Source organism: Aythya fuligula, chromosome 6, assembly GCF_009819795.1.
Source record: "Aythya fuligula isolate bAytFul2 chromosome 6, bAytFul2.pri, whole genome shotgun sequence".
Classification (NCBI taxonomy): Eukaryota; Metazoa; Chordata; class Aves; order Anseriformes; family Anatidae; genus Aythya; species Aythya fuligula.
Genome location: NC_045564.1, coordinates 9,571,174 through 9,598,480, shown reverse-complemented (window position 1 = coordinate 9,598,480; position 27,307 = coordinate 9,571,174). Strand labels below are relative to the sequence as shown.

The 27,307-nt window shown below is 40.0% G+C and overlaps 1 protein-coding gene across 7 annotated transcripts in view; it reads left to right on the top strand.

Moving 5' to 3' along the window:
* AGAP1 (ArfGAP with GTPase domain, ankyrin repeat and PH domain 1) overlaps window positions 1–27,307 on the top strand; it is a 345,403-nt gene that overhangs the window by 274,147 nt on the left and 43,949 nt on the right. For 4 of the 7 annotated variants that reach the window (XM_032190225.1, XM_032190228.1, XM_032190229.1 and 1 more), the window contains 2 exons: window positions 16,572–16,649; window positions 25,074–25,228. In XM_032190225.1, coding sequence (XP_032046116.1) covers window positions 16,572–16,649; window positions 25,074–25,228 — 233 coding nt within the window. The remainder of the gene's footprint in view (window positions 1–16,571; window positions 16,650–25,073; window positions 25,229–27,307) is intronic. The other 3 variants (XM_032190230.1, XM_032190227.1, XM_032190226.1) reach the window with 1 other exon arrangement.

The window sequence follows — 27,307 nt, the reverse complement described above, 5'->3', positions numbered from 1 at the left end:
ATATATATATTATATATATGCACAAATTTTAGGCCTTTAAATGGCTTGTTCTGCATAACCACAATCAATAGTAAGATAATTTATGTGGGAGGAAAGGTTAAACATAATTATGTTGAATAATATGAAGATGTTTAGGAAATACTTTTTTTTTTTTTTTTAAGTGTAAAAACCATATGGTTTCTCCACTTAACAAAATGCTTGTGTCTTAAATAATATGATTAAGAGTGGAAGTGAAGGAAACAATTCAGGAAAGTGTGAATTGGAAGGACAGTGAACATGATAGCAGTGAATATGAATCAGTAGATAGAAAATGATAATTGTTGATAAAGAAAATTAAAGCTGTTAGAAAAAATTGATGGTCTGTAGAATGTGAAGTCTACAAGGATGGCGAAAGGAATTTAAATTCATCAGCAACAAATTATAGCCATGGTATGAATGAAATACTTGACAAAGGAATATAATACCAAGTCCTGAATTTAAAAAGGAAAATCAAGAAATTTTCTATTCATAAGAAATAATTTTAATTTTATTTTACTGTAAGTTTCTACTTCTAGTAAACAGCTAAGCAGCTGCTAGGCACCATCTACAGTACTTATTTATTTGTGTACTTATATTACATCTGCATAAATGCATTAGTTGTGCTCAGGAGTATTGCAGAGTTGGCTTAGAAGCTTTCTAATCAATTGTCATTTAATTTTTAAGAGATTTTATACCAGTGGGGATGGTTTAGAAAAATAGTTAAAATGGATATTATGCTTATATCTGAAAAGAAGAAAGGGATGCTGAAGAATCTGTGTATTATTTAACCTCATACTGATCCTGAGCAAAATCATGGGAAGGCTGATATGTGATATAATCAGAAAATAATTTCCAGTGAGGGAACAAGTAACGAACAGTTATCTAAATCTCTTACAGGAGATTGTGAAGTGATAACAAGCTGAGCAGTTTTTAATGCTGTGTTACCACAAATATCTTTGAAGAACAAATACTCTGAGTTACATTATAACTTAAATTGAAAGGGTCAAAATGGCTAACCATTCACAGGAAGGACTTGTAGAGGTATCCATCTCCCAGACACAGGGAAGAGTTGACTTGGGTTTTGTTTTCAGCCAAACCCTGCTTGGTGTTAGGGGTGATTTTACTTCTCTTCAAGTTACGTTAGTCATTTCCGTACTCCATCTGCTTTTCTCCTGTCAACGAGCCTGCAGCCTATAATGTTTTACCTCTCTGGGGAACTTTTATGCGTTTTGGAGAAAACTCTTGCTGCTTCTCCTGCTTTGTCAGGTGCCCTTCTCCTCTTGGTTGTGTTCTCTGAACAATCCCACGTGGACTCCTGCAAATGGAGCCTTTGTCATTCTGTAGCTGACTCGGAGGTGTTCATCTCCACGTGGCTTTGTATTCTCCATCTGAACAGGACACTGGGCGCACATGTCCTCATGAGGCTAACCTTAAGGTCCTCATTGACCTTCTATGTCACTGTGACTGGGGAGAAGAGCCATTTTTAGGTCTTGCAGTATGTGCTCTGGGCTTCATCTCCATGTGTCAGTCGTGTTGTGAGCATGGTGCCTTATCTCTGGTGTTCTTGCCTGTCTTGGTCATTCAGCTAAGACAAGTTCACACTTTCACAACCCCATATCTCAATTGCTGCAGCCCTGAAGAACATGGTACATACCCACCCAGACACTGCTACAAGGACTGCTCCCTCAGCCTGTCACTCTTCCCATGTCACCCTTCCTGTGGCATCCTTCTCAGCAGCTTCCTCTGCTGTTGCACAGAAGATGAGCTGCTGCTTTTTGCTCTGAAGACCCTTCGCAGCATCCACCCTGATTCACTTTCACCATATTGGTGTCTGTCTCACTTAAACCTCAGCATCTGTTTGTTAAAACTGTTCTCTTTCATGGGTAGAGTGCAGGTGATCCAAATAGATTACTGGAGGGTTGCTGCAGCCTACAAATATGTGTAAAATTGCAATGTGCTGTACTACATCAAGGCCTGCATAAGTACAAGAGAACTGAGTGAAAACTCCACTTGTCTTTGTAAGCTGTAATCTAAATAGGCACTTAAGGTATTGTATAACCTTTAAATATGATGGGACTGCTTGACCTCCGGCACTCATACAAAAGCTGTTTTTTATTGTGGTTTAGGAAGATTGTAATGTGCTGGTTATTTTGCATTTAACTTCTTTAACAGCAAAATGAGGAAGTAAGTTATCATCTTAACTACTGCTACTGTATGTGAAACTGCTCTTAAATCAAGTGGGATTGTGTTGGGGTTAATCATTTAAAAGGTGTGAGCTGTAGCGAAGTACACACTACTCCAACTGTGTTGCATGAATATAAAAATCTTTGTCAGTATTTTCAGTTTGCAATATTTCAGTTCTCCATCTACATCTCTTCCCATAAGTTGTTCTTCCTTATTGAAGTGGATATCGTTTGTTTGGTTTTGTTGTTTAATGAAAAGTTGAAGCTTCTGGTTGCAAAGTTGCAAAATAATGCAAGAAAAGGCAAACTCCAGGAGGCTCAGCACTCAGGTTTGCTGCTCATGAAAGACTGGCCTGATGAAACACATTTGACTTCTGCAGGAAGTAGGATGTTACCGACACAACCAACGAGATAACGCTACTATTGATGGGCTGCTGATAAATACAATGCTTCATTTGTTTCTCAAGAAGGGGGGGAAACCCTGTCTCATACTGACTCAAAAGAAGCCACCTCCCTCTCCTATCTGAGGGGGAAATAGGATTCGCGGTACACAGCAGGCGATGCGGTATTCCACCACAACATAACAAACAGTCTTGACAGCTCTGTATGATGCTGCAGTTCGGATTTTGCCATCAAGAAAATCTATAAACTATACTGAGCTTTCTGAAATCATTAATGCCTTAGTTGTATTGATGATTTCATTTCTGTGTTACAGGAGCGTGGCCTATCCGCCTAGCTGCAAGCTGCGGCTTAGCGTTTTTATGATGCTCTTTCTTGCCATGCGCTCCCTCCCCCACCAAAAAAAAATCCATTGCGTAAATTGATTTGGGGATCAGCCTTGATAAAATACCAGCATTCAGCCCCTCGCGACAGCGTGGCTGTATTGTTAGCTGTTCTTGATTATTTGGATGCTCCGGCAGAAGCTGCCACATCAGAGTTGGAGGTGTGCAGAGATTAACTGGTGTCTGTCCAACCATTTGTCATACAAATAACAGTGCCAGTAGAGTGAAATACTATAAATCACTTTTTTCCAGGATTGAAATCTTTTATCAGTTGTGTCAGTTTCATTATTCAATAAGCGATTAGTAACAGCCATTGTCATTTACCCATTTAGTAGTTAACAACTCAGATCTCCAGCTAGTAAAGGACCATATGACACAAGCATCTGATGTAAATGCGGGATTTAATATTTATCTTTTCAGGCAAAATGCAGTTGTTACTCAGTGCTTTGCAGAGGGATGAAAGGCAGTGGGACTTAGATGTGAGTCTCTTAATTTGAGCCTCCTGGTTTTGCTTTATCGCACAGTCATATGTGTTTGTGTATGCCCTGACAAAATGTGCAGTATTTAAAATATGCAAATACACAATTGCATCCTTCTTTTTCTAACTTTTTAACTCCAACCACAGCATCTCCCCAGGGAATTTCTGCAACTGCAGCTTTTTGACAAAAGGTCAAATTACAGAAATTCTAACTTTCACATAAGAGCAGCTGCATAGGGTCAAAAGTTAACCTTGATCTTGCTGGTTTTGTTCAAAATAGTATCTGGGCAATGGCTGGGTAATACCACATCAAGTGTGTCTTCAATTTATTATTTTTTGCATTTTTCACTGGTTAACTTCAAATTAACAACTTTCAGTAGACCTGAAGCCCCAGTCTAATACAAGTATAGATAGCTTCCTGCACTTGAAACCCTTGAAATCCAGATGCAATGTATGGAGAAGACACACAAAGATGAATCTTCCATAGGAAAAAAGTTTTATATTCCCATTAGTAAATTTAAAATGGACAGGTCTGAATAGTTTCCTTCTTCCTAAGAAGAGTCCTGGGTTAAGACTACCTGCCCACAAAGACCTTCGTGCTCTGTTGCAGGTCATTGTGGCAACCACTGGTCAAACAATGGCTTCTGCAAGTCGGCTGGTCCGCAAACAAAAAGATTCTTGGTCCCATTGCCCATTGTTTTAGCAAGGAGTTGTGGTTGTGGTACCAGATGTGAAATGCTACCTGGATTATCCCAATGAACCCTCAGTGCCCCCGGTTGTCCTCGCGGTGTAGGACCCAGAGCTGGGGGGCTGTTTTCTAAGAGGCCAGGTGAAGGGGGGGGGCGAACTGAAAGTCATCTTCCAACTGTGTCGGTGCAGAAGCTCGGTCAAAAGGGGGGAGGTGGTGACCTTCCTGTTTTAGCACGAGCATTCAGGTTTATAGAGAAATAGTCATTACAGATGGCTTGGTAGTTTGTAGGAAAAACCTTGACACAATAAATCTCTCCAACTTGAATATATCTCATGAGGAATCCCTATTCTAACATGGGAAGTTGCACCAAAAACAAAGTAACGTGCTTAACAATTGAACACATAATACTAAGAAAATGTCTAGTGCTTATTTTTACAAGGGATGAAAATTAAAGAGTGCACGTCCATATAGCTCCAGTGGAAAGCATTGCTGCATCTGGTCACATATGGATGTCATTCCCCAAGAGCAAACACGAGTTCAGTGTGTGCCTGCTCCTCCTCTGCCCTTCAGATGTGCCCGTCACTGCTCACCGTGCTGGAGGGCAAACTGCTGCCAGCCTGGATGATGGGGTGGGTTTCACAAAGGACTAAAACTCTTCAAATAAGCCCATTTCTAAGTTGCTTCGTGGATAGACTTTTCCAAGGTGTTCCTTTGCACTACTTGGACTAGCTGGTGGTGTTGAGCAAGTTGTAGATGCTCTTGCCTTTGTTTTACATCAGCTATATGCATAGGCTGTATCTAATGATCCTTAGGAACTGATAAAGCCAACAATTGCTTTTTCAGAAGAGTAGGCTGTCTGTGACATCTTACTGCAGCCATGACTTTTACTCAGGTTTCTATTTACATAGTGTGAGTTTACATTTCATAATAGTGCAGATAACATGGGTTAAATGTGATGAAAAAATGTGCCAATGGTAGGAACAGAAATTGTGATTTCTTTTCCATTTTATATTTGCTTTACATTTCAGAATATGTAGAAGGTGGAATTCACAAAATTACCATAGTGCCTGGTCTGTCTTTATCTTAAAAGACTTCTATGGACAACTTAGATACCTCCTTTGATAGCAACGAGTGTGGTGGGAAGTCTCCCTTATCATCTCATAAAATGCTGAACAAAATACATTTTTCTTTGGAAAAATCTAACCTCTTATGATCTGTATCTAACAAAAAAAAAATCAAGAAAATGAGAACTGTGACAACTATGTAAATATTGATGTTTTTTACTGCCTGCATCTTGCCTCAGCTTTCTTAAGTTTCTTACAAGGTGCCTTGACAGAAGTTGCTCTGAAGCACATTAATCAGTGCACAGAGACCTTCCTATCTGACTTGGTACGTATGTGAATATATATATGTACATATATATATATACATATATATATATTTGTATATATATAGATATTTATCTTTGAACACGTTACGATTTTTCTACCACGTGAGAAAACAAACGTGCTCTTTTGGGCTTTAATTCAGCCACTCACAGTAGTTCAGCTTAATTTAGGACGTTTTGGTTTTAGCTTGCAATATTTCCACTGTGACACCTTGTACACATTGGAAAAGAAATTTTGTGGGAAATCAATGGCCAAATACTTCGGAAATTCAGGATTCCTGTGCTGGGAACCATTTTTAAAGTGAGCACTGAAAATATAACTCCATTGAGCAGAAACAGCTCTTTCTGTTGTTTTGTAACAATTACTGCTGACAGTAATTGCTTGCACTATCAACAAAACGTGGCTGCTTTTTGTTCGGAGAGGGAGAAGGGTACAGAGCAGTGCATCTCTGGTTAATGGATTTAAATGCTGCTTGTTTATCAGCCTATAACGGGCAAGATTGTCGTCTCCCTGTCCATAGATGAAACTGATGGTCCGAAACAAGAATAAATCCATCATGCCATAAAACTAGTGGTTCTCTGTGGGGCAGGCAAGGAAGCGTTTTCTCTTTCCACTGAGCAATGCTGTGTCTAAACAGCAGAAAGGAGGTGGGCTGATTGCGAATAACACGTGGCCCCCATATGTCCCACACTTGCTCCTCTAATCTTTTCTTTTGTGTCCCAGATGCTTCCCTCGCACGGCGTTTCCTCTTCAGCCCTCTGCTTTCTCCTGCTCTTCTTAAAAATGCATTGCTTCGGTTTTAGCAGCGATGCATTGTACATTATACAGTGGGAGCGTTGCCAGGAAGGACCAAACCCAAGAGGGTTTCTTGTGCAATTTGTGCAGTTTTACAGGGTTTGTCACAGGTGTTACTCAGCCAGGTGCAGCGGTGTGATCAGGTCGCAGTCAGCTTTCCCTCGTGCCCCTGCTGAGCCTGGAGGTGCATCGGGCTGCAGGGTAGGGCTGAGAAGGGCGAGTTCCTCGGTGGTGTCTGGTTCAGAGAGCAGTGTCCCAGGTGGTGCTGCCCTCACTTGAGCTCCCACTGTACTAATTACAAGAACGGGACTGATCTGGAAATCAAGACGTTGTGTAGCTAATTGGATAGGTATTCAGATATCTTTGAAATTCCAGAGGGGCCAGTGTCTTGTATCAAATCTAACAGAGGGGAGCATAGCACCACAAAATAAGTGTAATAGTAGTTCGTAATTAGCATTTAATGTTAAAATATAGTGACCCGAACAGCTTTTTCATACGTACTTTTACTAAACCAAAAAATAAACCAACATGCACTGTACACTTGCTTAGCTTCTGGATGGCTCTGATAATAAATACTTGATTCTAGATTATTTTTCTCATGTTTCCAATTGTACAAGACATGACATAAACGATGAAACAGTGTCAGAAGGCCCACTTGCATACTCTTCCACCTATTTAGAGTAGATTAATATGGACAATAAATATTAAAATAGAAATAAAATATAATTTTTTATAGGCACCTTTTGGGTTTTTATATTTGAATTACTAGAATGGAGTCAGCTAGGGTTTACAGAGAACTGTCTTGTATCATTAAAAATGAAAAAAAATCATTGATTTTTATAAATAGCATTTTGTCAGGGTAATATTTTTGCATGCTGTTAGGCTTTTTTTTTCCTCTGTAGTTTTTTTCTTAGTACAGATGTGTGCACAAAAAAAAAAAAAAAGAAAAGAAAAAGGAGGCAGTTTGACAAACTGATTATCTAATTCTGTAATAACTCAGCTAGCCTTGTGAAGTCAACCCAATTGGAGAAACTAACCTTAGAAATTGGTCGATCAAATGCTACAAGCAAAGTACTTGTTTTCCAGTATTGAAGCTGGTGGTCTAGTGATCACAGCCAAGCAATTATGGCCCTGTTAGATAGCATGAGTAGTAGTCATTAAATAATTATACCTTTGATTAGCTGCTTTAACTGTTCGTTGCCTTTGAAATATGATAGTATAATTTAAAGCTTTTATTAAAAGATAATTTTTCTAGGTGGTTGAAAAGGATTTTGTGTGTGTGTATAAAAGACCCATAATTTTCTGCTCAGATAATGAAAAACTGAGAAAAATGTTTCCAATTAACATTTACGTTTGTCGATTTGAATCTAGTATATTTATAGTGTATTTGAAATACACTGAATAGTTTAGTTAGTCCTGTACCTGCTGCAAAAGTTTCTGTGGAGAAATGTGAAGGGGAAAAAAAGGAATTAAAAACATTTTTTAGAAATGTTTAATTAAACTAACTCCTAACTTTCTTCCCTGCCATGAGTAGAAGTATGAATGTATTTTCATTTTTTGTCTTCATTCGAAATGTTCCAAGCTGAATCTAAGCCAAATGTAATTAAGTATTAATGTGAATTGAAGTATTACTTTTAGAGTCTTTTGCGGGTTTCAAACAGAGCACTGGAAAGCATTTTAGTTTGGGAGGAGAGGGTTTTTTTTGTATCAGGCATAAGGTTTTACTTGTGTTTGGGTTGTGTAACTTACATAACTTGGCATTTCTAGTAATTTGCTCAGAAAAACAAGCTGCTTGGTATCCTGGTGTTCAAAAAGAACCCATTTGATATATTAAGGGCTATTATTGTCAGACTTTGGCTTCTATTTTTATTGAATAACCATCAGTGGCTGTATTTTTTGTATTTCGGCTCCATTTTTTTGGTCTGTTGGGATGCATGTCCTGTTAACATCAGCATACAGAAGGAATGTAAGTTTTGGAAACCTCAGAGTTGCACTGAAGTGTTTAAAGATATTTTACTTTGGAAATCTGATTTAATAGATCTGCTGTATGCAAATATGACCATTTGTTAGGAATTCTACAAAAGCAGTGTATATATTTCTGAGATCCTTGCACTTGGTATTTTATTTTAAAATTTAGTGTTGGTCAGATCTAGAAACATTAGGTATAGGTAATTTGACTTTCTAACTACGTCATATATTATATATGCCCTTTTTGTAACCCTTTTTAAGGAATTTTCATCATTGCTGCTTCCATATAGGGTAAAAGAGACCGTCTCAGGCCCCTTCACAGCTGAAGGAACAAGTTTAAGTGGTGTAGGAATCTCCTAGGCTGCATCTCAATGAAATAATTTCAACCCTCTTATGAAGGAGTATGATCTTGTTAAGCAAATCGCTGTTCTGCTGACCAACAAAAAAGGAAAATCCCCAATCTGCAGTTTCACAGCTCCTGATGAAACCACTCATGATGAAGAGTGAGCTGAAAAAGAGGGTGAGGGTGGCTGAAACGTAGAAACATTTCTGCAGTGTGGTGGCAACTTCATGTAGGTTGTCCTGGAGTTTATCCTTAAACACCCCTCTTGCGTCTTCCCCAGATCTTACATATCCCTATTTTTCTAGATAGATGTTACACAGGTATTGTATGTTTTAAAAAAAAATCACCTGGTGTATGCTATGGCAGAAGGTTTTTCCTCATGTATCTTCTCAGTCTTTATCGTTACACAATAAAAATAAACAAATGTCCCTACATGAATGAACAGTATTATTATTTTGAGCTTACGATGATGAGATATTCTGAGAAATGAGTGGCATGCTGACTCCATCCCCAGCCCCCTTCCTCCAGTGTAGGTGAAAAGATCCTATTATTTCTGATAATTGATGCTGAGGGCTGTGGCGTGCCTCATTTAATCAGCACTGTTCAGCACACTCCAGGGATGTAATTCATGCACACTTTAACATCCAACATGGCTGACAGGGCTTGGACACACAACCTAACGGCTACATCATTTTTTAATCAGCTATCTGAGGACTATTTATCTAATCAACAAAGAACTCTGTCACACGGAGACCAGAGGTGATATTAGCAAGTCTGTAGTTTCTCAGTACAGCAGTGGAGGAGGATTTGTAGGGTGAGACTCTAGATACTGAGACTCCCCTAAGAAAGAAAGCATATTTCTGCTTGTCATGCATCAATAGTGTGGTTTAAGCAACTTGAAGGGGGTTAATGTCGTGTTTAGGTGAGTGGCACCTTAACCATCCTTCAAAAACTTCACAGGTATTATTAAACAGGCGTACCATCAGATGTGCACATGGTTTATACAGTAGATGCTTTTAGAAATAATGGTATGTGATCGTAATGGTGGTAAACATGTTTAGTACAATACCTAACTAATCAAAATCAGACAGGAAAAGTAGATTCATTAACACGGAATAAATAGCATCCCTATTAAAGAAAGCAAACACAGAAGAAACTCTGTCTGCAAGGGGTTGGTCACAGATGTAAAGTTATTGCCTGAACAAATACAAAGATATGCAGTAATTGGGAGTCATTAAGCTTAATTGATTCCCAGTTACTCCGTATCTTAACAAAAGGCCATTCCAAAGCCTAATTTTCTTCTTCATCTGCTGACATGCCTATTCTCACTTTATGATATAAACATTTAAAACATGACCAAGCTCATTTTACATACAGCATGTATGTTGAGTAAGTATAATTCATCTCACAAGGTGAAATATTCAAAATTAACAGCAAATGGAGGATTGCCTATGCCTCCAGATACAGCTGGATGTCCTCCCAGAGCTTCAGCTGAAATGACAAACTGTTGCCACCATTTTATCATCAGGGCTTGCTGCAATGGACAGGGACCTAATGTTTAATCATCTCCCACTAGTTTTAACTATCTTCTATTTGGATTCATTTTACAAAACTCTATTGCAGTGGTGTTTGGATGGTCAAAGACTTGTTGTGCTATTAAATAACATGTACAGCTTCCATTTCAGAGTGTGTGCATTGCAGTCTGTGCCTTCTAAACTGCAAATGTAAAGATAAGGACCCAGAAAATTGAAATAACAGAGTGGAATTGCATCTGGTAAAGTACAGTGAGTCTCTTCAGCACCTGAAGAGTCATGACAAGGGCTTCATGACTCCTATGCTCCGTGTGCTCTGCAGCCACACACAGCCCTCTCTCTGTCTGTTTGCCAGGCTGTAGCATTTCTACACGTTAAGCCACACGTGCCCTAAGTCATGCTTGATTTAAGCAGTTAAGGCTTTTCATAGGAAACCCAGATTTTTATTGTTTTGTAAGGTCCAGGTTGTAGATGTGGGAGCTTTGTGGTTCTGCAGCTGGTAAAACAGAAGGAGGAATGAATTGGTGGGAGTAATTCATTTAAAAAATAAACAGGAAAAGCTTGTTTAGAAAAAAACAAACAAACAAACAAACAAAAAAAAGTGTGAGGTCAAAGCCTGTGTTCTGAAAAGATGAGTTTATCAAATCAAGATCAACTCCTGAAGGCAAGCCCCACTAGCAGTTTTTAGGTAGCTAGATGCCAAGGATGTTGTTTGGTGAGCTGCAAAACCCCTTTGCCTGCAGTTTGTCTCTAATTAATCACTTTTTCCCAATGTTCTTAAAAATTGCCCTTTCTAGGGGCTTCTCTGATGCCCTTATGACATGAGTTGGATGCTTCTCAACACCCTTTTGTGGCAGGGAGTTTGTCTTGCACTATTGGCAGGTGCAGCAGAGCTGGGGGAAAAAATGGATGTATGGACTTTGGAAACGCAATCTGTCCCATTTCAAGGCTCTACTGGCACAATGAAGTTGAGTTACATTTGCAGAGCAATGCATACGAGAAGTTTGCCTTGCAGCTTCCCTGTAATGGCGGTGCTTTGTTCAGCGGGGCTGTGTGGCTGGTGAATCAGCGTGAGGTTTTTGAGGTGAGAATGAGGGCTATGTGCTACCCCTTTGAAATGACTTTCATATAATGTTATGTGCAGAGCGAGCAAACCTTGACAGCTGTCGTGGGTAACGCAACCCCTGCTGACACACGGACCGCTGGTACGATAGTCGCATTTGATAGAGAGCACATTCTTCTAAAAGTAGGTGTCAGCCCTCATGAAGTGCCAAGCAGCGGTGAGTTTCGGCGTACTGCTTTGCAGAGCTGCGCTTGGTACCCAGCTGTACGCAGGGACGATGCAGCCAGCACTGCACTCTGCATTTGCTGACAGAAACTATGCAAAAGAGCATTTTTCTATGTGGCTCAACCAAGAATTTTTTGAGCCCAGGCTTAACACCTGGCACCAGGAGGCATCCGTCCTGGCCAGGGCTTCTGCAGGCTGTGAATTCTTGAGGAGCAGGAGACACTGGACATGTCATGTCATGGACAACACCTGAAAAGGGTTTGAATTTTTTTGTGTATCTGTGTTTTGTTTTTGTTTTTGTTTTAATCTTACAAGGGGCCATAGGTGAGGCATGAATGAACAATGGCCGGTGTTTTGTCTTACTGGACTTATGGTGTTTAGGTGGAGACGTGGCAAGGTACTTTCTAAAAGTGAGAGCTACCACATTCCCTGGTGAAACACAAAGCTGATATTAAAAACACCCATAAGATGCTCTTGCAACTCTTTTGAGTGACCCAGAAGGAGTGAAGGAAGGAAATGGGAGTGCTTCTGGAGAGACTGCAGGGAACACATCCAGTCCTCCCTTCTGGATGCAGAAATGTCTGGGGATGTATCCTTCCAAAAATGCAGTTCTACCCCAACAGAACTTTGCAATTGTGCACACCATTTGTTCGCCATAAAAATTATGATGAAAATTAGGATGAAGCAAAGAGGAATACAGGCGGTTTGAACTGGTATGTCTGTTCAGGTAGCATGTGGTTCTTTTACAGTATATGGAGATGATTCAACGACTGCTGACCTCTGACTACCTGGGGAGTAGTTCCTGCTATAAAAAATAAATATCTGTATGGTCCATTGTAACACTTGACACAGTTATATAGAAGCACATCATTCTTCCCTCCTTACAAATCAATACGGTAGGCTCTAGTCCCTCAAATGGTATATTTGAACTAGATGTCTGAGTGTGTATGTGCCACTCGAGTGACGCATCAGATCATAGATGGTGAAATTGAGAGTAGCTTCCTTGTAAGAGCTCAAGAAATCATTTTAACCCTTCATCGTAAAACCACATGTCAGGCTCCAAGAGTCAACGCTTTCATGGTTTGTTGCTTTGTGATTTCTCCCTGTGGTAACCACTGGGAGGAACTGCCGGACGATGGCCTGCACCAAGTCGAACGTTGCAACAATCAAGGCGTTGTTTTGCAGGTTTGTTAAAAGCAGAGCTCAGAGCCATCGGGTGACAGATAATGACTTATTGTGCTAGTCCAGATTGAGAGTTTGGAAGCACAAATTAATTTGCCTGGCAAAGGTAAGAGTTTAATCTCAGTAATCTAAATTCTGGAGTTAATGAGCTTGGTGAAGATCAGAAACTGTGCTTCCACTCTGTGCCGACATGCTAGTTGGGATGGGGCCCTGCTTTGATTGCTGCAAGATGTTGTTTTCCTGTCAGCATTAAAGCCAGGGATCAGGGCAAGTGTCGATGTTAATAAGATTTTCTCAAAACGTTACTAAAATACATTAGTCATTCAGATTGTGGTAGTCCAGCATACTAGGTGGAATACTAGTTGCTGTTTCAGGACAAGCTAAATCAAATACTCGTATCTTTTGGGAAATAGTTATCTTCATTCCAGGTATTTGTTGTTTGAGAAAAGTGTTTGTTGGTTTCTTTTTAGTATCTCTAAGTAGATATGCTTCTTAGTAAGGTTATTCTAAGAAAACAGACTTCCAGAAAATACTTCAACAGATAATTCACCTTAAAGATCTTTTCTAATTACAAAGCTTTGTTTCTGTTAAATAACGAAGTATTTTTAATAACTTTTCATTGGAAACCAGTTCTGGCTTTCATGGTTTTCTTTATCTATGCACATACATATACAACACCAGAGCTGGCAACCAGAGATCACAATGAGCTAACTTAAAACTGGGGAGTGAACCCAGACTGGATGGACTGAATATTCCGGCATGTAAGTCAAAGACAGATCAGGCAAACGATGACCTCCAGTGCCTGCTGAGGCCTTGTTGGTAGGTAGCAGAAATTTATAGTCAGACTGTAATTTTGAAGGCAGTCAGGGTGGGATGGCTGGGCTAGGCCCTGGTGGTCGCACGCACATCAATCACCCGGCGGAGGCTGAGCTTGGCACTGTCCAACCCTGCTGCTGATCATATTCGTGAATTTTCAGAGACCGCAGAGCACCACCAAGAAGCAGACTGGAGTCTAATCGATGCTAAAGGACACACTAGGATGTATCAGGACCTCAGCTTCACTGAGAAAAAAAGTCCATTTGTTTAAAAAGAAGAAAAAGGCATGACACTGAACACATTAAAATGGACTATTTCATCAATAGGTTAATAGAAAACCAGGCTGCAAGTTCACGTCTTGCTTATATGTCCGTACTTTAACATGCGATTAAAGTTTGAAAAATGAAAACAGACTGGGAAAGGGTCTTTGTATACTGGAAATGGTCTTCCTTTCCTGAGGGTGCCAAACCTCGATTTTGCCTATTTATATGTAAATTTTTTTCAGGAAAAACAAGTTTTCAGCTGGGAAATTGTGCCTCTCTAGTTGCTGGTACCTGCTGGGACTAGTTAAGTATTTCTAAAACTGAAGATTTTTCATATTGAAGGATGCATACAATGAAGATATATTTAGATTTGATGAACTTTAATTTTTAAATAGATCTAACTTAATCTTCCAGATAACATTACATATTTTAATTTCAGTGATATATAGTCTAAAGGATGTCACTCAGATGAGTGACACGAGCCAGCAATGTGCACTTGCAGCCCAGAAAGACGATTGTGTCCTGGGCTGCACACACACGAGTGTGTGTGCACACTCTGGGGAAGCCTTGTAGCAGCCTTTCAATGCTTACAGGGGATACAGGAAAGCTGGGAGGGACTCTTCATTAAGGAATGTGGTGATAGGACAAGGGTGATGGCTTTAAACCAAAAGAGGGGAGGTTTAGTTTAGATGTAAGGAAGACATTTTTCACTCTGAAGGTGGCAGTGTCCCAGGCTGCCCTGAGGAGCTGTGGGTGCCCCATCCCTGGCAGTGCCCAAGGCCAGGCTGGATGGGGCCTGCTCTGCTTGAGGGGTGGCACTGGGGGGGCTTTGAGGTCCCTTCCAGCCCAAACCGTTCTGTGATGTAAGGTACCCAGTCCTCCATTTTCCCTCTCAGCATAGAGCACTAAAGCCTGCGGATCACTTTATTACAACAGGACATCTAGCTTAACAGTCCAGGGTGCTGAGGCATTTCTCTTCAGCTGCAGTAATAACTTTTTTATAGCTGTTTTACTGTCTGTGCAGTTTGAAGTTCTTTCTCGGTGTGTACATGAGGATAGCTTTAAACAGGCAACTTTGAGATAGGGGCTGGAGAGAGAAACATTCTCCTTTCAGTGCCTGAACACATCACCTCCTGCAAACACGAGCTCCGTGCTGCTTTATGACAGGTATCCGTGTGCAGCAAACAAGTGCTTGTTCCAGCCTTAGATCTTCAGCCGAAAATCAAGCTTTTTGTTAAGCATTTGAATGACTTTGTGTCACTGTTCCTTTTCTGTGGAAGCAGCTGTTCAGTCTGAGTTCCATGGGACATTAAAAAAAAGTTCTCTGTTAAATTTAGAAAGAAAAATTCTTAAATGCTTTATCACCGTACTCATTATGTTGTGTGATGTTCACGTTATCCTAAAGGGTGAGGAGCGTCTGTGCTTAGGGGGTCTGATTCCAAATTCATCACAAGTTTCTCCATAATAAGCTGAATCAGAGTGGTAGAATGTTCGGTTTTAAAACGTCATGGAAATTAATCATAATTAATAACACTGTAACCGATACTGTCCTTTTTAGAAGTCTCACACCTGAGCTCAGGCTCTCCACTGTCTGTGGGCACTAGGTCTGTGTGATCTACTGAGACAAGTCACAGAAGGAGGTCTTGATGCTCTTCCAGTTCTCACTGACCACAGTGATCTCACCCCTGATCCTGTACAACACATTTTACAAAGTTATTACAGGCCAGGCAGTGTTGTGTTATTATTTCTTGAGTGGGTAAGCTGATGAGGTGGTTGAAAAGCTTGTAGAGATACCACTTCCCGTAGATATGCCATTCCCTCCTTGTCCACAGGTAAAGGAGAGGGGACGTTTCTATTATTTCAGCCTAAGTCACTGTTAGAGGCCAGCGGTACCATGGTGTACTTGGATGTTTCATGCAGTCCTGTCTGATGCAACTGAGTCTAAGCATGTTGTTGATTGAATGCGCTTCTCATGCTGTGAATTCACTTTCGAGGCAAAACATGTAGATTTTGAAGAACGTAAAAATTTAGTCTCTCTTAATGAGCACAGGAATTGAGTGTTTTTGAGCAATATTTCCTGCTAATTGTAAAAACAGCAGCTGGGATCTCAGAAAATCTAAAAAATTGTGGATTCTCATAAAGCAGTGGTGGTGTCCATAATATAATATATATATATATACATTTGCAAGTTCCAAGTAAAACTTGTGTTTTGCAGTGATTTGCCAGGGGTGAGGGGGAAGCACAAATAAAATTTACGCAGCATCAATGTCTACTTGACAGTCTTCAAAATAATGAAGTAATGCCTGTAAGCTCAATCCTGCAAATAACATTCATTCTTGTTTTGATGATTTAAGCCCATTGCATCATCACCTCAACTTTCAAAGGTGTTGTAACTACAGGCATCAAGTGATTAATATAGGCTTTTGGAGAAAAAGAACTCCTCTGGCTGAGTTTGAGTATTAAATAGCATTTTACAGTAGTTGTTTTGACAAGTCTGGTATCCTCTGTACAAATATGTTGTGCATTTTTAGTTCTACTGGTCTGGTTTTGTCTGTTCTAATAGCAGATTCGTCTAGTCTTGCCAAACCTTGTCATGTTTCAGAGTTTTAAAAAACATTTCCAATAAGGAAGAGGCTTTCCATATTGTTTGTGGATCTGAGAGGCTGTATAGTCCTGTGTGCATTTTCTGTGTGTAACTCTTCACATGTAACAGGCTTGTGCTTGTATTTTACTTCACATGCTATTTTGATGTTTCTTTTTTTCCCCCCTCCTCATTTTTTTTCTTTTCTTTATTTTTATTCTATTCTCTTTTTTTTCTCTTCCCCTTCTGCTCTCTGGATGCAGCCAAACGCAAAGCTTGGAAACTAAACCGTGTTGGTAGCCTGCGAAATATATACAGCAGCAGCAGCACCAACACTGAAGGTAACAAAACAACACGTTTTAGATGAACACCTCCTCTCTACCCCTTTTTTAACCCGCTTTTCTGAAAATTGTCCTCATTCCGTCTCTCCCTTACCAAATGCAGGAATGGAAATCAAATTTGCCCAAAGCATGCGTGCTTTCATCTTATGTTTGCAGAGTCATTCCAGTGGTCTTTTCATCTTTTTGTTTGTGCATTTTATTTTACCATTCATGTTCCTTTCAGCTTACTTAAATTTTGACCTTTCCCTCTAGTCGTGGAGTGGTGATGTTTAAATTACTTCAAGAACCCATTTTCTTCTTTTATTTATTTATTTTTTTATATTCCCTTTATACATGTGGGCACTCAATGTAATATTTCCCAAGTTATTACAGTTTTTAAAAGTGTTAGTATCAGGTGTAATGATCTGTAGCCAAATACAATAGTGTGCCGTGACATTTAAGTAACAGTCTTAATTTGTTTTGTGAAAGCGTTCTCCATAATGCTCTTTGCAGCTCTAATCCAAAGGCGAGACAGTGCCGGGTCATTTGCATGTGCTACTCTTGCTTGTAAATTCTGTATATTGTTGTATTTCTAAAGGTCATCTGGTGCCAAAGTTCACAAATTGACTTACATTGCTTTTTTTTCACCGAAGACAGCCGTCATGGCTTTTGTATAATAGCACATTGAATTTTTTTTCCCCCTCCACCTTCATTTGAACAACACAATTATAAACTTCCTTCTTTTTTTATTATTACAAATGTCAAAGGTCAGAATTACTTGGAAGCCAGGAGAGGAGAAAAAACCTCTGCCACCATCTCCAGCGGCATGTAAGAGGGATAGTGTAAGAAATATGGAATGCAAAATAGGTCACAACTCAGTAATCTCAATATAATGGGGGGGGGATTTTTTTCACTTAAGTGCGAACCAAATGGGTCAAGTAATCGCAAGCGCATGCCCTAACACTAATTGACTTATTTTGGAATGATTATAACTGTAATATTTTTCTTAATGTCACTGTTTTCTGGGCTGTTGATTTTAGTGATTGCCAAGCAGTGGCATTAAATCTCTTGTAAATTTTAAATTGCATGCTATTTCTGTAAACAAGTCCCTCTGTTCACATCCTGATCATTAACCTTTGGTGATTTATATCACCGTCCTTTTTTGCACAATTACTGCTGTATTGCTGTTGGATGCTGTGCTCTCACTGCCAAATAAAGTATATGTGGGAAACAAAAGTGTAATTTTCCTGCAGCTTGTTAAGGAGGCTTTTTTAATTATAATTTTGTTTTATTTCTCAGTGTAAATGTAAAATTATTACCTTTCAGAGCAACAGTTGCAAAATTCTGCCTATTTTGATCATTTTGGTGTCTTTTCAAGTGCAAAATATGAAATGAGAGAAAGTGATTATTGGACATAAATGTTTTCTTTTTCCATTTAATAGGAAACTAAGTAGATACTTTTAATAATACTTAATTTTGTATGTACGTGCTGGTTTTTAATCTCTTCTGTTAATCAGTGCACAGACATGTTTGTTACAGGTATGCTCATGGAGGAGCTGGTGATTTTATACCTACTTGTTATTAAATTGTAGCAGTGAAACAAGTGTAAAGAATTCCCTTGTGTCTTACAGATGAAGATCTCGGGGTGTAGGACCTGTCTAGTTTAAAAAATCCCATACTGCACTCATCAAACTAGCTGTCGAAGGCACACTGAATAAGCTTATGGGAACGTGTTCCTGATAGCTATATGGTCCAAAGAGTTTTGAGAGATGTCATCAAAGTGAAATTCTGAAATTAAACAAATGCATCTTTTTTTGGAAGTATAATCCCTGCTAAAAACTGAAGATCCACTGTTCTCCATAGTTTTGCATCTCTGAGCTTGTATGTTTAACCTCGCTGTGATAGCGTGAGTTGTGAGACTGGCAAATGTAGAGTTAATGAGCAGTGTAAGTATTAAAAGCCACATGTTTAGATAATTATGCCTTCAAAAAAGAAAATGTTGATGGGAAATGACAGTCCAGAATAACAAATCTCCTTTAGTCTTTAGCTCAATTGCACTTACACGTTTTTACAGAACAAAAATATTCTCATCATGTACAATTCTCATTTTTAAAAGCTTGATCTAGAAAGCAGTTTCTCAGCTAGTTTTTAATTCCAATCCTATTATTTAGGGATTCTGTGCGCTTCCATGTAGCAAAATCTCCAATTAAGATGGGCAAAGCAAAGGTCTGCACACAGCAACTCAGATGCTGCAAAGGTTTCATCGATGCTTAGCAGCAGCGAGTGTCTGCGTGGTCCTCCGCGTGGTGGGTCGGTCACTGGCGCCTGGTGCTTGCACAAGGTCACCTTTTGTTACACGCCATGCAAAGCTGAGAGTCCTCCCTGGACGTGGCTCTTCTCAGCTATTTGATGCCCAAACCATTGCATTTCTGTCGTGTCTGTCCTGGCCGGATTTTCACAAAGGTGACTGTCTGGGTGTAGGATTCACAGCTGGACGACTCTAACTTCTGAGGGCAGACAGAAGCGGGCATTGTACTGCTATGCCCTTTGCTGTTCCTTCACCACTTTCGTACTGATGTTATTTAGAAAGATTATTTCTTAGATTAAAGAAAGTAAAATTTCTTGCAATTGTAGAGTTTGACTAAAACTGCTCGTTTTCAGATTTTTGTGTTTGTTTTTTTTTCTCATAGGGAGTCACTGACAAATGAAAAAGTCGCACCTGCTCCTTATTGCAGGCAGCCAAGATTTAAGCAATCCTTTGATTTTCTAGGGGGAAAGCATGTAATAGCATGTCGCACTTAAAACAGACCCTGCTCGATTTCACTCTTCTGAAGCTGGCATCTGGTGTACCTGCTCTCAGAGCAGGATTGTTAAAACATGGAATTATTTTTCCTGTAGCAATGTGTAAAGAAGTAGCTTTATGAAATGTAGCAACTGTGCTCTGCATGCTTTGGTTAAACATTCAAAAAGATACTAAATCCTCATTTTTCCACTCTTCATGGTTACATGGGACATGTTAAGCCGTGCTGCATCGGAGTTGCCAGGATCTCATGGAAAACTTGTCTTCTGCATATTCATTAACTCCCAAACTACCTTTTGTTGGAAAGGTCGCAATGCTGTTGCTGCCGTGATGCTGTGCCAATGCAGGTAGTTAGCTTTGGCTCAACCACAGCAGATGCAGGGGGAGGCTGTTCATTCACAACACCAAAGATAAGCTCTACCCAATCGACAATTTAGAAAGTGAGCTGTGGGCTTGAGATGTATTGGGGAACACCTAGTGCAAGTACAGACTTAGGTACCCTATGAACTGAATTTAAAAATGACTTCATGCATTTCTTCAAATCGTGTTGTCTTAAAGCGAGTACATATGGTGGGGGGGCTGAGCGCCTTGAGCTAGAAACAAGCCTTTCATCATCAGTTTGTCATTCACGGGTAGTGATATAAAAGAGTACCACTGAAAAATTCTTCCAGTGGAATGCAACCTTTACCAAGAGCTGTGGGCAACTGATAGCAGAGCTATATTGTCCTGATAGGGTTGATTTTCAAAACTAATTAGATTTAGACACTGGGTTTGGAAAGGGGAGAGAAGTATTAGCATAGTCATGCCCAGTGGGACATGGCACAAATATTTCCTTAATTGATGCTGCTAATAAACATGCTTATCTTCCAAGTTACAGGGATAATTTACACCAAGTGGCAAAATGTAACGATAGTTATCGTTATGTAGTACATAAATAACATGCACCTTCGTTGTAAACAAATTGTGTATTGTAAACATCCAGTGTTGATTGCTGGAGCACCTCAGCAGTTTTTCATTATCATCCTTTTGAAAAGATTGAGGGTTATTAAGGAAGGATGCTTGAGTGGAAGTGGTTTTTGAGAGATAGAAGAGGATGTGATAAAAAGGGAGTTTAAATAGGTCTTGGTGTTACTTCAGGCAGGCTTGAATAGGTCCGAACCTGTAACCTCAACTCTAGAAGATGCTTTATGGGTGTTTGAAATATGCCATTGAATCTCTTGGTTCTACACTTGCTGTTTCTGGAAAGTATATGCTGTGCCATTGGCATCTATTGCTATTAATTTACCAAGGTAGCATTAGCACCAGGATCCTCTGGCAGCTACATTGTGCAAAGATGCAAATGCACGATCTAGCATCTAAGGTAAGAGGCTGGTTGTAAACCACTGACTTGGAAGTCAGAAATCCAGTTTTATTTCTGATTCTTTACAAATATCCATGTGGGCCTATGAAAAATGCCTTAATCTTGGTAAGTCGTCTTTTTATGCCCTTTGAAAAGTAACAATACTGTGGTGTTTTTTTTTAAAGTAAACATTAGGGATGGGTGTGATTTCTGATTGTAGAGTGCCTGGCAGAAAAGGGGGCCTTATCTTCCACTGATGTGAAGCTGTGCTTGTGGTTATCCACCACTGGTGCAAGGTGTCAGTAGGTATTTGTGCAGTTCTTAATATTGAGAATAAAAGATCTGAGAAGTGAAAACTGCAAACAATTATATAAGCACATTGTTTAGAGCAGCTCTTACTGGGATACCAAGACGTATGTTTTCCCTACATTTTAGTGGACTTAATTGAGCTCTCTGGAACAAGTTATAGACTAATTGTATCCTGTAGTTATTTTCAGTGTAGATTGCTAAATCTGATCTCTGTTATGTACAATGAGCACTGGCACTGGTGTGGGAATGCAGTGGATGCAGTGTGACTGTGCCTGTTTGTCTTCCCTTGCACAGCACTTGTAAGGAATTGTGCATCGCTCTCCATAAGTGGGTGGGCTGTAGCAATGTACGTTGTTTGGCAGGGGAAAATATTCATGCAGTTCTGCTGAATGAAGGAAACTTACTATGAAAAGGTAAAGGTGAAATCAGCATGTGCAGCATCAACCGTGGTACCGTGTAGTTCCTAGAAAGTGGTGGTGCTAATGGCTTCCGTACCACTATATGCAAGGCTGTGTAGTTTTCCTAAAACTCACTGGTTGCACATCCACTGCTCCTCTAGTAAAATCCAAAAAAGTCTCACGTGTTATCAGCTGTATCACCACAGTCCTACAGTTTGGGCTTATTTCCCATTTTAGCCACCCCTTCCCACTTAAACCAAAAAAAAAAAAAAGAAGGAAAAAAAAAAAAGAAGAAAACCCACAACATTTTAGACATCTCATGTTGATAATAACTTCCAAATGTAAATCAGTTGCAGCTGTTTCTTAGCACTTTAACCCTTTGTCTGCTGGGCTTCCAGGAAATAATTGATGACTGATTGGCCCATTAACCTTTTTAAAAAAAAGTTTGACAGCCCGGACTTGTGTAATGAGGAGGGATTCTTAGTGAAATCAGTTTGATGGCTGAGTTGCTTGCCCCTGAGGATGAAAAATTAGCCCCATGGGACCTCGTCTGCATAGAAACTGGACACAATTAGTGTAATATCCGGTGTTATTAATGTAGTTTGGAGTAATTGGGCAGGTTGATTTCGACAGGTTGATGGTGCTAAAATACTATTATAGTGGACCTTTCTATGAATAACTGTTAAACATGGAAAACTGTTTAATAAAATTTTGTGATTGGGCTCATAGGGATTTAAATAGCACAACCCATAATTTTACCGAAGAGTAAAACTGAGCAATTTCACCCTGCTGCCTGGATTTTTCTGTTTGTGTTTGCGATGGGTGAGGATCTACATGTTTGCTACCTGCGTGCCGTGCCTATCTTACACATTGCTCTGCAGGTGACGTGGCGTTGGCTCTGGTGTTTTGTTTTGCAGTCGTGTCTGCAAAAACAAAAATCCCATCACATTTAAGCAGCAAATGTGTTATTGAATGCATCTTCAGCTGGTGCTCTTGCTTCTTGTCTGAGCTTTTTAAGGAATAAGCCTAATAAAATATGCAAACTTGTGCGTTCTTAATGTGTTGTCAACAACAACCAAGTTGTCAGCTCGCTTCCTGATGACATGGAGATGCCCTCCCGGCCCAGCCTTAGGACATGCTGCAGCCCTCGTAACCCGTGGTGGGGCTGCATGGGGACAAACACACCAACACGCTGTGCAGACCTGGCAATCCCAAGCCACAGCGGCTGCGAGGCATTTGCAGCTTTTGTCACAGTGTCATCTGGTCACCACAGAAGAGGTCAGGGATTAAACAAGAGAGCCTTTCCTTCGGAAAAAGGATACTTCATGTGTAAAGGAGCACCGACAGGAAGCAGCTGGCGGTGTTCCCCCCATTTCACTCGAGTCGCCTGGATGGCAGGGTTCACACACCACGCAGGATGCCTTCCAGGAGCAGAGGGTAACTTCAGTGCAGCATTCCTTGCAAACAAAGCCTGCAGGGGCACTGTTGTGAGTGAGGACAGTATTTCAAACTTGCTTTTAAAGGGCAGACTGGCCGGATTGCAGAATTTATTTCTCATAATAAATTCCTAAGTACGCAATCAGGATTATTGGCAAATACAAGATGGGAGAGTTCAATCATGCTGAGTCTTGGCTTTATGCACTTCTTTCAGGTCCTGGAATTGTGATGCTGGGAAGTCATGTAGTTCTTAGATGCTGAAATTTTGGGCTGGACCATGACAGGATTGTGTCTCTGCAGAGAGTCTCTCTAAATATATAGCACATACACTTGTTGATCATTATGGATGAGAAGCTAGCTCAGTCCTGTGTGCTTGAGGAGTCACCTCTCTCGTAGCGCCCTTGTTTCTTTGCATCCATCGGGCTGTACTCCCTGCTTAAAAAGGAGGCATGGGGAATTCATTTTCCCTGTAGTGAAAAAATGACCCCAAAGCCACACGCCACCCCATGCGATAGCTTTATCTTCCAGCGCCCACTGAGTAGAGGAGAGATGAAGGAGAAGGGCACAATGCCTAAGAATGAATCTCCTGAGCTGGATTCTACCACAAGCTGCTTCATGTGAGATTCATTTTTTTGTGTTCTCTTACTCTGCCTGCGTTCCCTGGCTTTCTCAGGACCCTCTTCCCTCCAACAAGGCTTTCTGGAGGTGCTTCAGTTTTTATTCTGCAGCACTGGGTTGTCCTGCAGATGACAGTGCCCAGGACTGAAAGCAGTTTTAGTCTCTCTGTTGGACTTAATCTTACATCACCTTCATAAACTCTTGAAGCTCCATTTGATAAATGTAACTTCTTTTTTTTTGTGATTTAATCAGCATTTTGCTTTGTGATCCTACCTGCTTTTTACACAATATTGCTATAACAAATCTAGTTATACCTGCGCAATTGCATTTCTCTCCTCTTTCTGTTTCCACTTATTCTACACATATTTCTTTATTTATTTATTAGTGTAACTGCTACTTCAGGTGTTCTCCTGGAAATAACCTTCAGCTCTGTGTGTGTTCTCAAGGTGCAAAGTAACCTACTCTGTTTTTTGAGAGTTCATTAAAGCAGCATAAGCAATGGTCTTGCTAGCATGGAGCTTACCAAGAAAAAACAGTTGTCCCACAGGTAGAGAAAATGACTTCCAGCGAGCAGCAGTGCTGTCTTTAAATCTAGTGCTAGATTGGTCACTTATCTTTACATGCTCATGGATGACAAGGTAATGCAGGAGGTTCATGGCTCTGAATACGTAATAAGTCATTAGCAGACATGTGAATGTAAATGCTCTTTCTAAAGCCCGTTACGTCTGATGTTCACCAGAACTTTGTGCTCTATTATTACGTTCCTTTCATGCTTCATGTCTGCTATTCCCAATTCCACTATCTCTGTTTCAGCTTCTTTGATTTTTTTTTAATTTGACTTGGCTGTCCCATGTGCAGTTAGTGTGCGTACTTTTGTTAATGTTTTCATATGCTGCAGTGCTTCAGCCTGAATACCAGTCCTTATGCTCCAGTGGCCCTAAAGGTTTTTCACTGACCTTTTCTGCTAGCTTCTCAGGTCATTTTATCATCTTCCATGTCAAATGTGAATGTTGAATAAGCTGAACTGATTTTAATCCTGTATAATCCGGTGTATTTGTGCTGTAGACCAGAAAAGCACATATATTTTTTTAACATATCTGTGCGTGTACACATGTGATTGAAGGAAGAATTGACAAACTTTGTGTTGTCACCTCTTTATAGTCTGTCCATTTTTTTTTAGTTATTTTGTGACACATGTAGCTCTTAGCACCTCAAGTTAAAGTCTAAATAATATTTGTTGGCCACTTCGTGTTAGAGAAATGGATAGACTCAACACTAAATACTCAAACACACAGAGGAACTGAATATTTATGCATAAAAAAGTACTTTATCTACATAGCATTTAGAGAGAAAAAATTTGCATCTGCAAGTTGTTTTGGGATGCATTGTGCAGCTTCAGGGTAGTTGGATTTACTTAGCCTTGAATTTCAGACATTCAGACCTGCAATTCCTTGTTACATTGCAGAAATTCTCATCAAACAGGATTGCTTAGGCCTATCTATCGAGATCCTTAAACTTTTCTTCCTATTACATGTTTTTTTCAGAACAAGAAGAAAACTTCGAGTTTATCATTGTCTCTCTCACTGGCCAGACATGGCACTTCGAAGCTACCACATACGAAGAAAGAGATGCATGGGTACAAGCCATAGAGAGTCAGATCTTGGCCAGTTTACAGTCATGCGAGAGCAGCAAGAACAAGGTATGGCACACAGAGTAATACTGAAAATAAGTTATGGTGGTTGATGATTAAAAGGAAAGCAAAATCAAGAACCCTGAGTTTTAAAACTTGTCCTCCTAGAGACATGCATGTGCTAGGCACATGGCACAGTCGTGTTAGAGCTGTATACGTTTCTCAGATATTTCAAGATAACTGGTACTGTAGCTTGTTTTGCAGTTTATTTTTGAGAGCAATTGAGTAAATAGAGCTACTGGATTATATCTGGGTCTTCTGGATTGCTCTTAAAATTTGACTGAAACTTGGAGCAAGGTCCCTACTGAGAAGTTATATTGTGGATTCACTACTGTAGACTCAGGTTTGTTTCAAGGTAGGGAAGGGCTGCAGAAAGTTCTTTAAGAAGAGCCTGTCTTGGTGAAGAGTGGAGACAGACCCAAAACCCAGCTTATTGACTTGCCAAATCTCAATTAACATTTATTTTGCTCCTGCATGGCAAAGTTTAGTTAAGCATTCTAGTTGGCCTAGCCATAAATGTGCAGTGGTGTTCAGGCACCGGGCTCCGCAGTGATAAAGTGATACAAATCACAGAAATCAAAGATAAGCTATTGCCTTTTCCTAAAAGGAGCTGTCTTTCTAATTTGCCATGCTTTCACATTACGACAGAAGTAATTTGTTCTTCTTTCCTATTAAAATACACGTTTAAAATCTGAGAGTACTTGAGCTGTTGCTCATTGTTGGAGGGGCAGGAGAACCTGTGATTCCTGAGTCTTTGTGACTGCAAACAGTTCACAACTAGAGAGCAAGGTGTTGAGCGGTAAGGGAGAGAGAGAAATGGGGAGTAATTGTTCAGACCTGTAGACCCCTTAACCTTATCCATGTGAGAGATGTCTTTAATGATTTCATATTGCAAGAAGGAGACTCAAATTTTGAAAGGAATGCCTGCTTTCATTACCCCAACCTACCAGAACAGATCAGACATCGGTAATTATCATCACTGTAACATAATTTACTTCCTATTTGGTTAAAAAAAAAAATGTTTATTTCTAATATATATTTCTGAGAGGGAGAAAAATTACTGCCTATTTGGTTTTGTGTCTGACTTTCATAGATTTGCACATTTTAATGTGTATGTTAAGAGAGCATAGCAGAGGAAATGAGTATACTAACACCCACGTTAAAAGAGCCCTAATAGAAAAGAGGGCAAAGAGTGGCTGTTAACATTTACTGTGTGATACCTACAGAGAAGATTGTCCTTTGTGTATATTAAATACATGTATTCTTTTGAAAAGGAGAATCCATTGATAAGATTTTGCTTGTTCAGAGAGCTTTTTTGGTTATATATTCAACCTGCTACAATGCTCCAATAGATTTTTCTGTAAAGTATTTCCAAGGTCTCACAACAGAAGAACTAACCAGAACACCATAAGCACAGCTAATTGGACAGGTTTAGTAAGCCTCCCATTGACAGACTGGGAAGACATATCTCCACATGCCCATATGTAAGACCTGGTCCTAATCCTGCTTAAATTATTTCAAAAAAGATTGACTTTCATTTGAAAATTAATTTCAGAGAGCCTATAATTTGGTACAGCTAACAATTTTATTCTCAGATAACCCACAAGAAGGTTTAGTTGGATAGAGCTGAACTACTTCTACGTGGTGACAGACACTCCGGGTCATCGGCCGGTCATCATGGAGAGAATCTAAATGGGAGCCATCTGATTAAATCTGACCTTTTGACAATAAAAGGGTTTCGGTTTCTTTCGCAAGCCATCCCTTAGTCTTCATTAGCAAAAGCAAAAACATCAATAAAAGAAATTGATTTGATACAATAATATTCTTATCTAATTTATCTGAAGAAGTAAATCTATGCTGTGAGTACCTTTCTTGTGAATAGCAGGGCTCATCCTGAAGCTCAGTTTTCCTCTGTGCTTGCTCCCCACCAGTTAGATTCCAGGCAAGAGTCCCCAGAGTGCTGGGAGTTCCTGTGCAGGGTGGGGACAGCTCTGGGAGAAATCCCAAGCTGACAAAATTAGAGGAGGAGAGAGGGAATTTCTGCTTGGCAGGCATGGTCTTGTGGTGCTTGGAGACGCTATTGAGGTT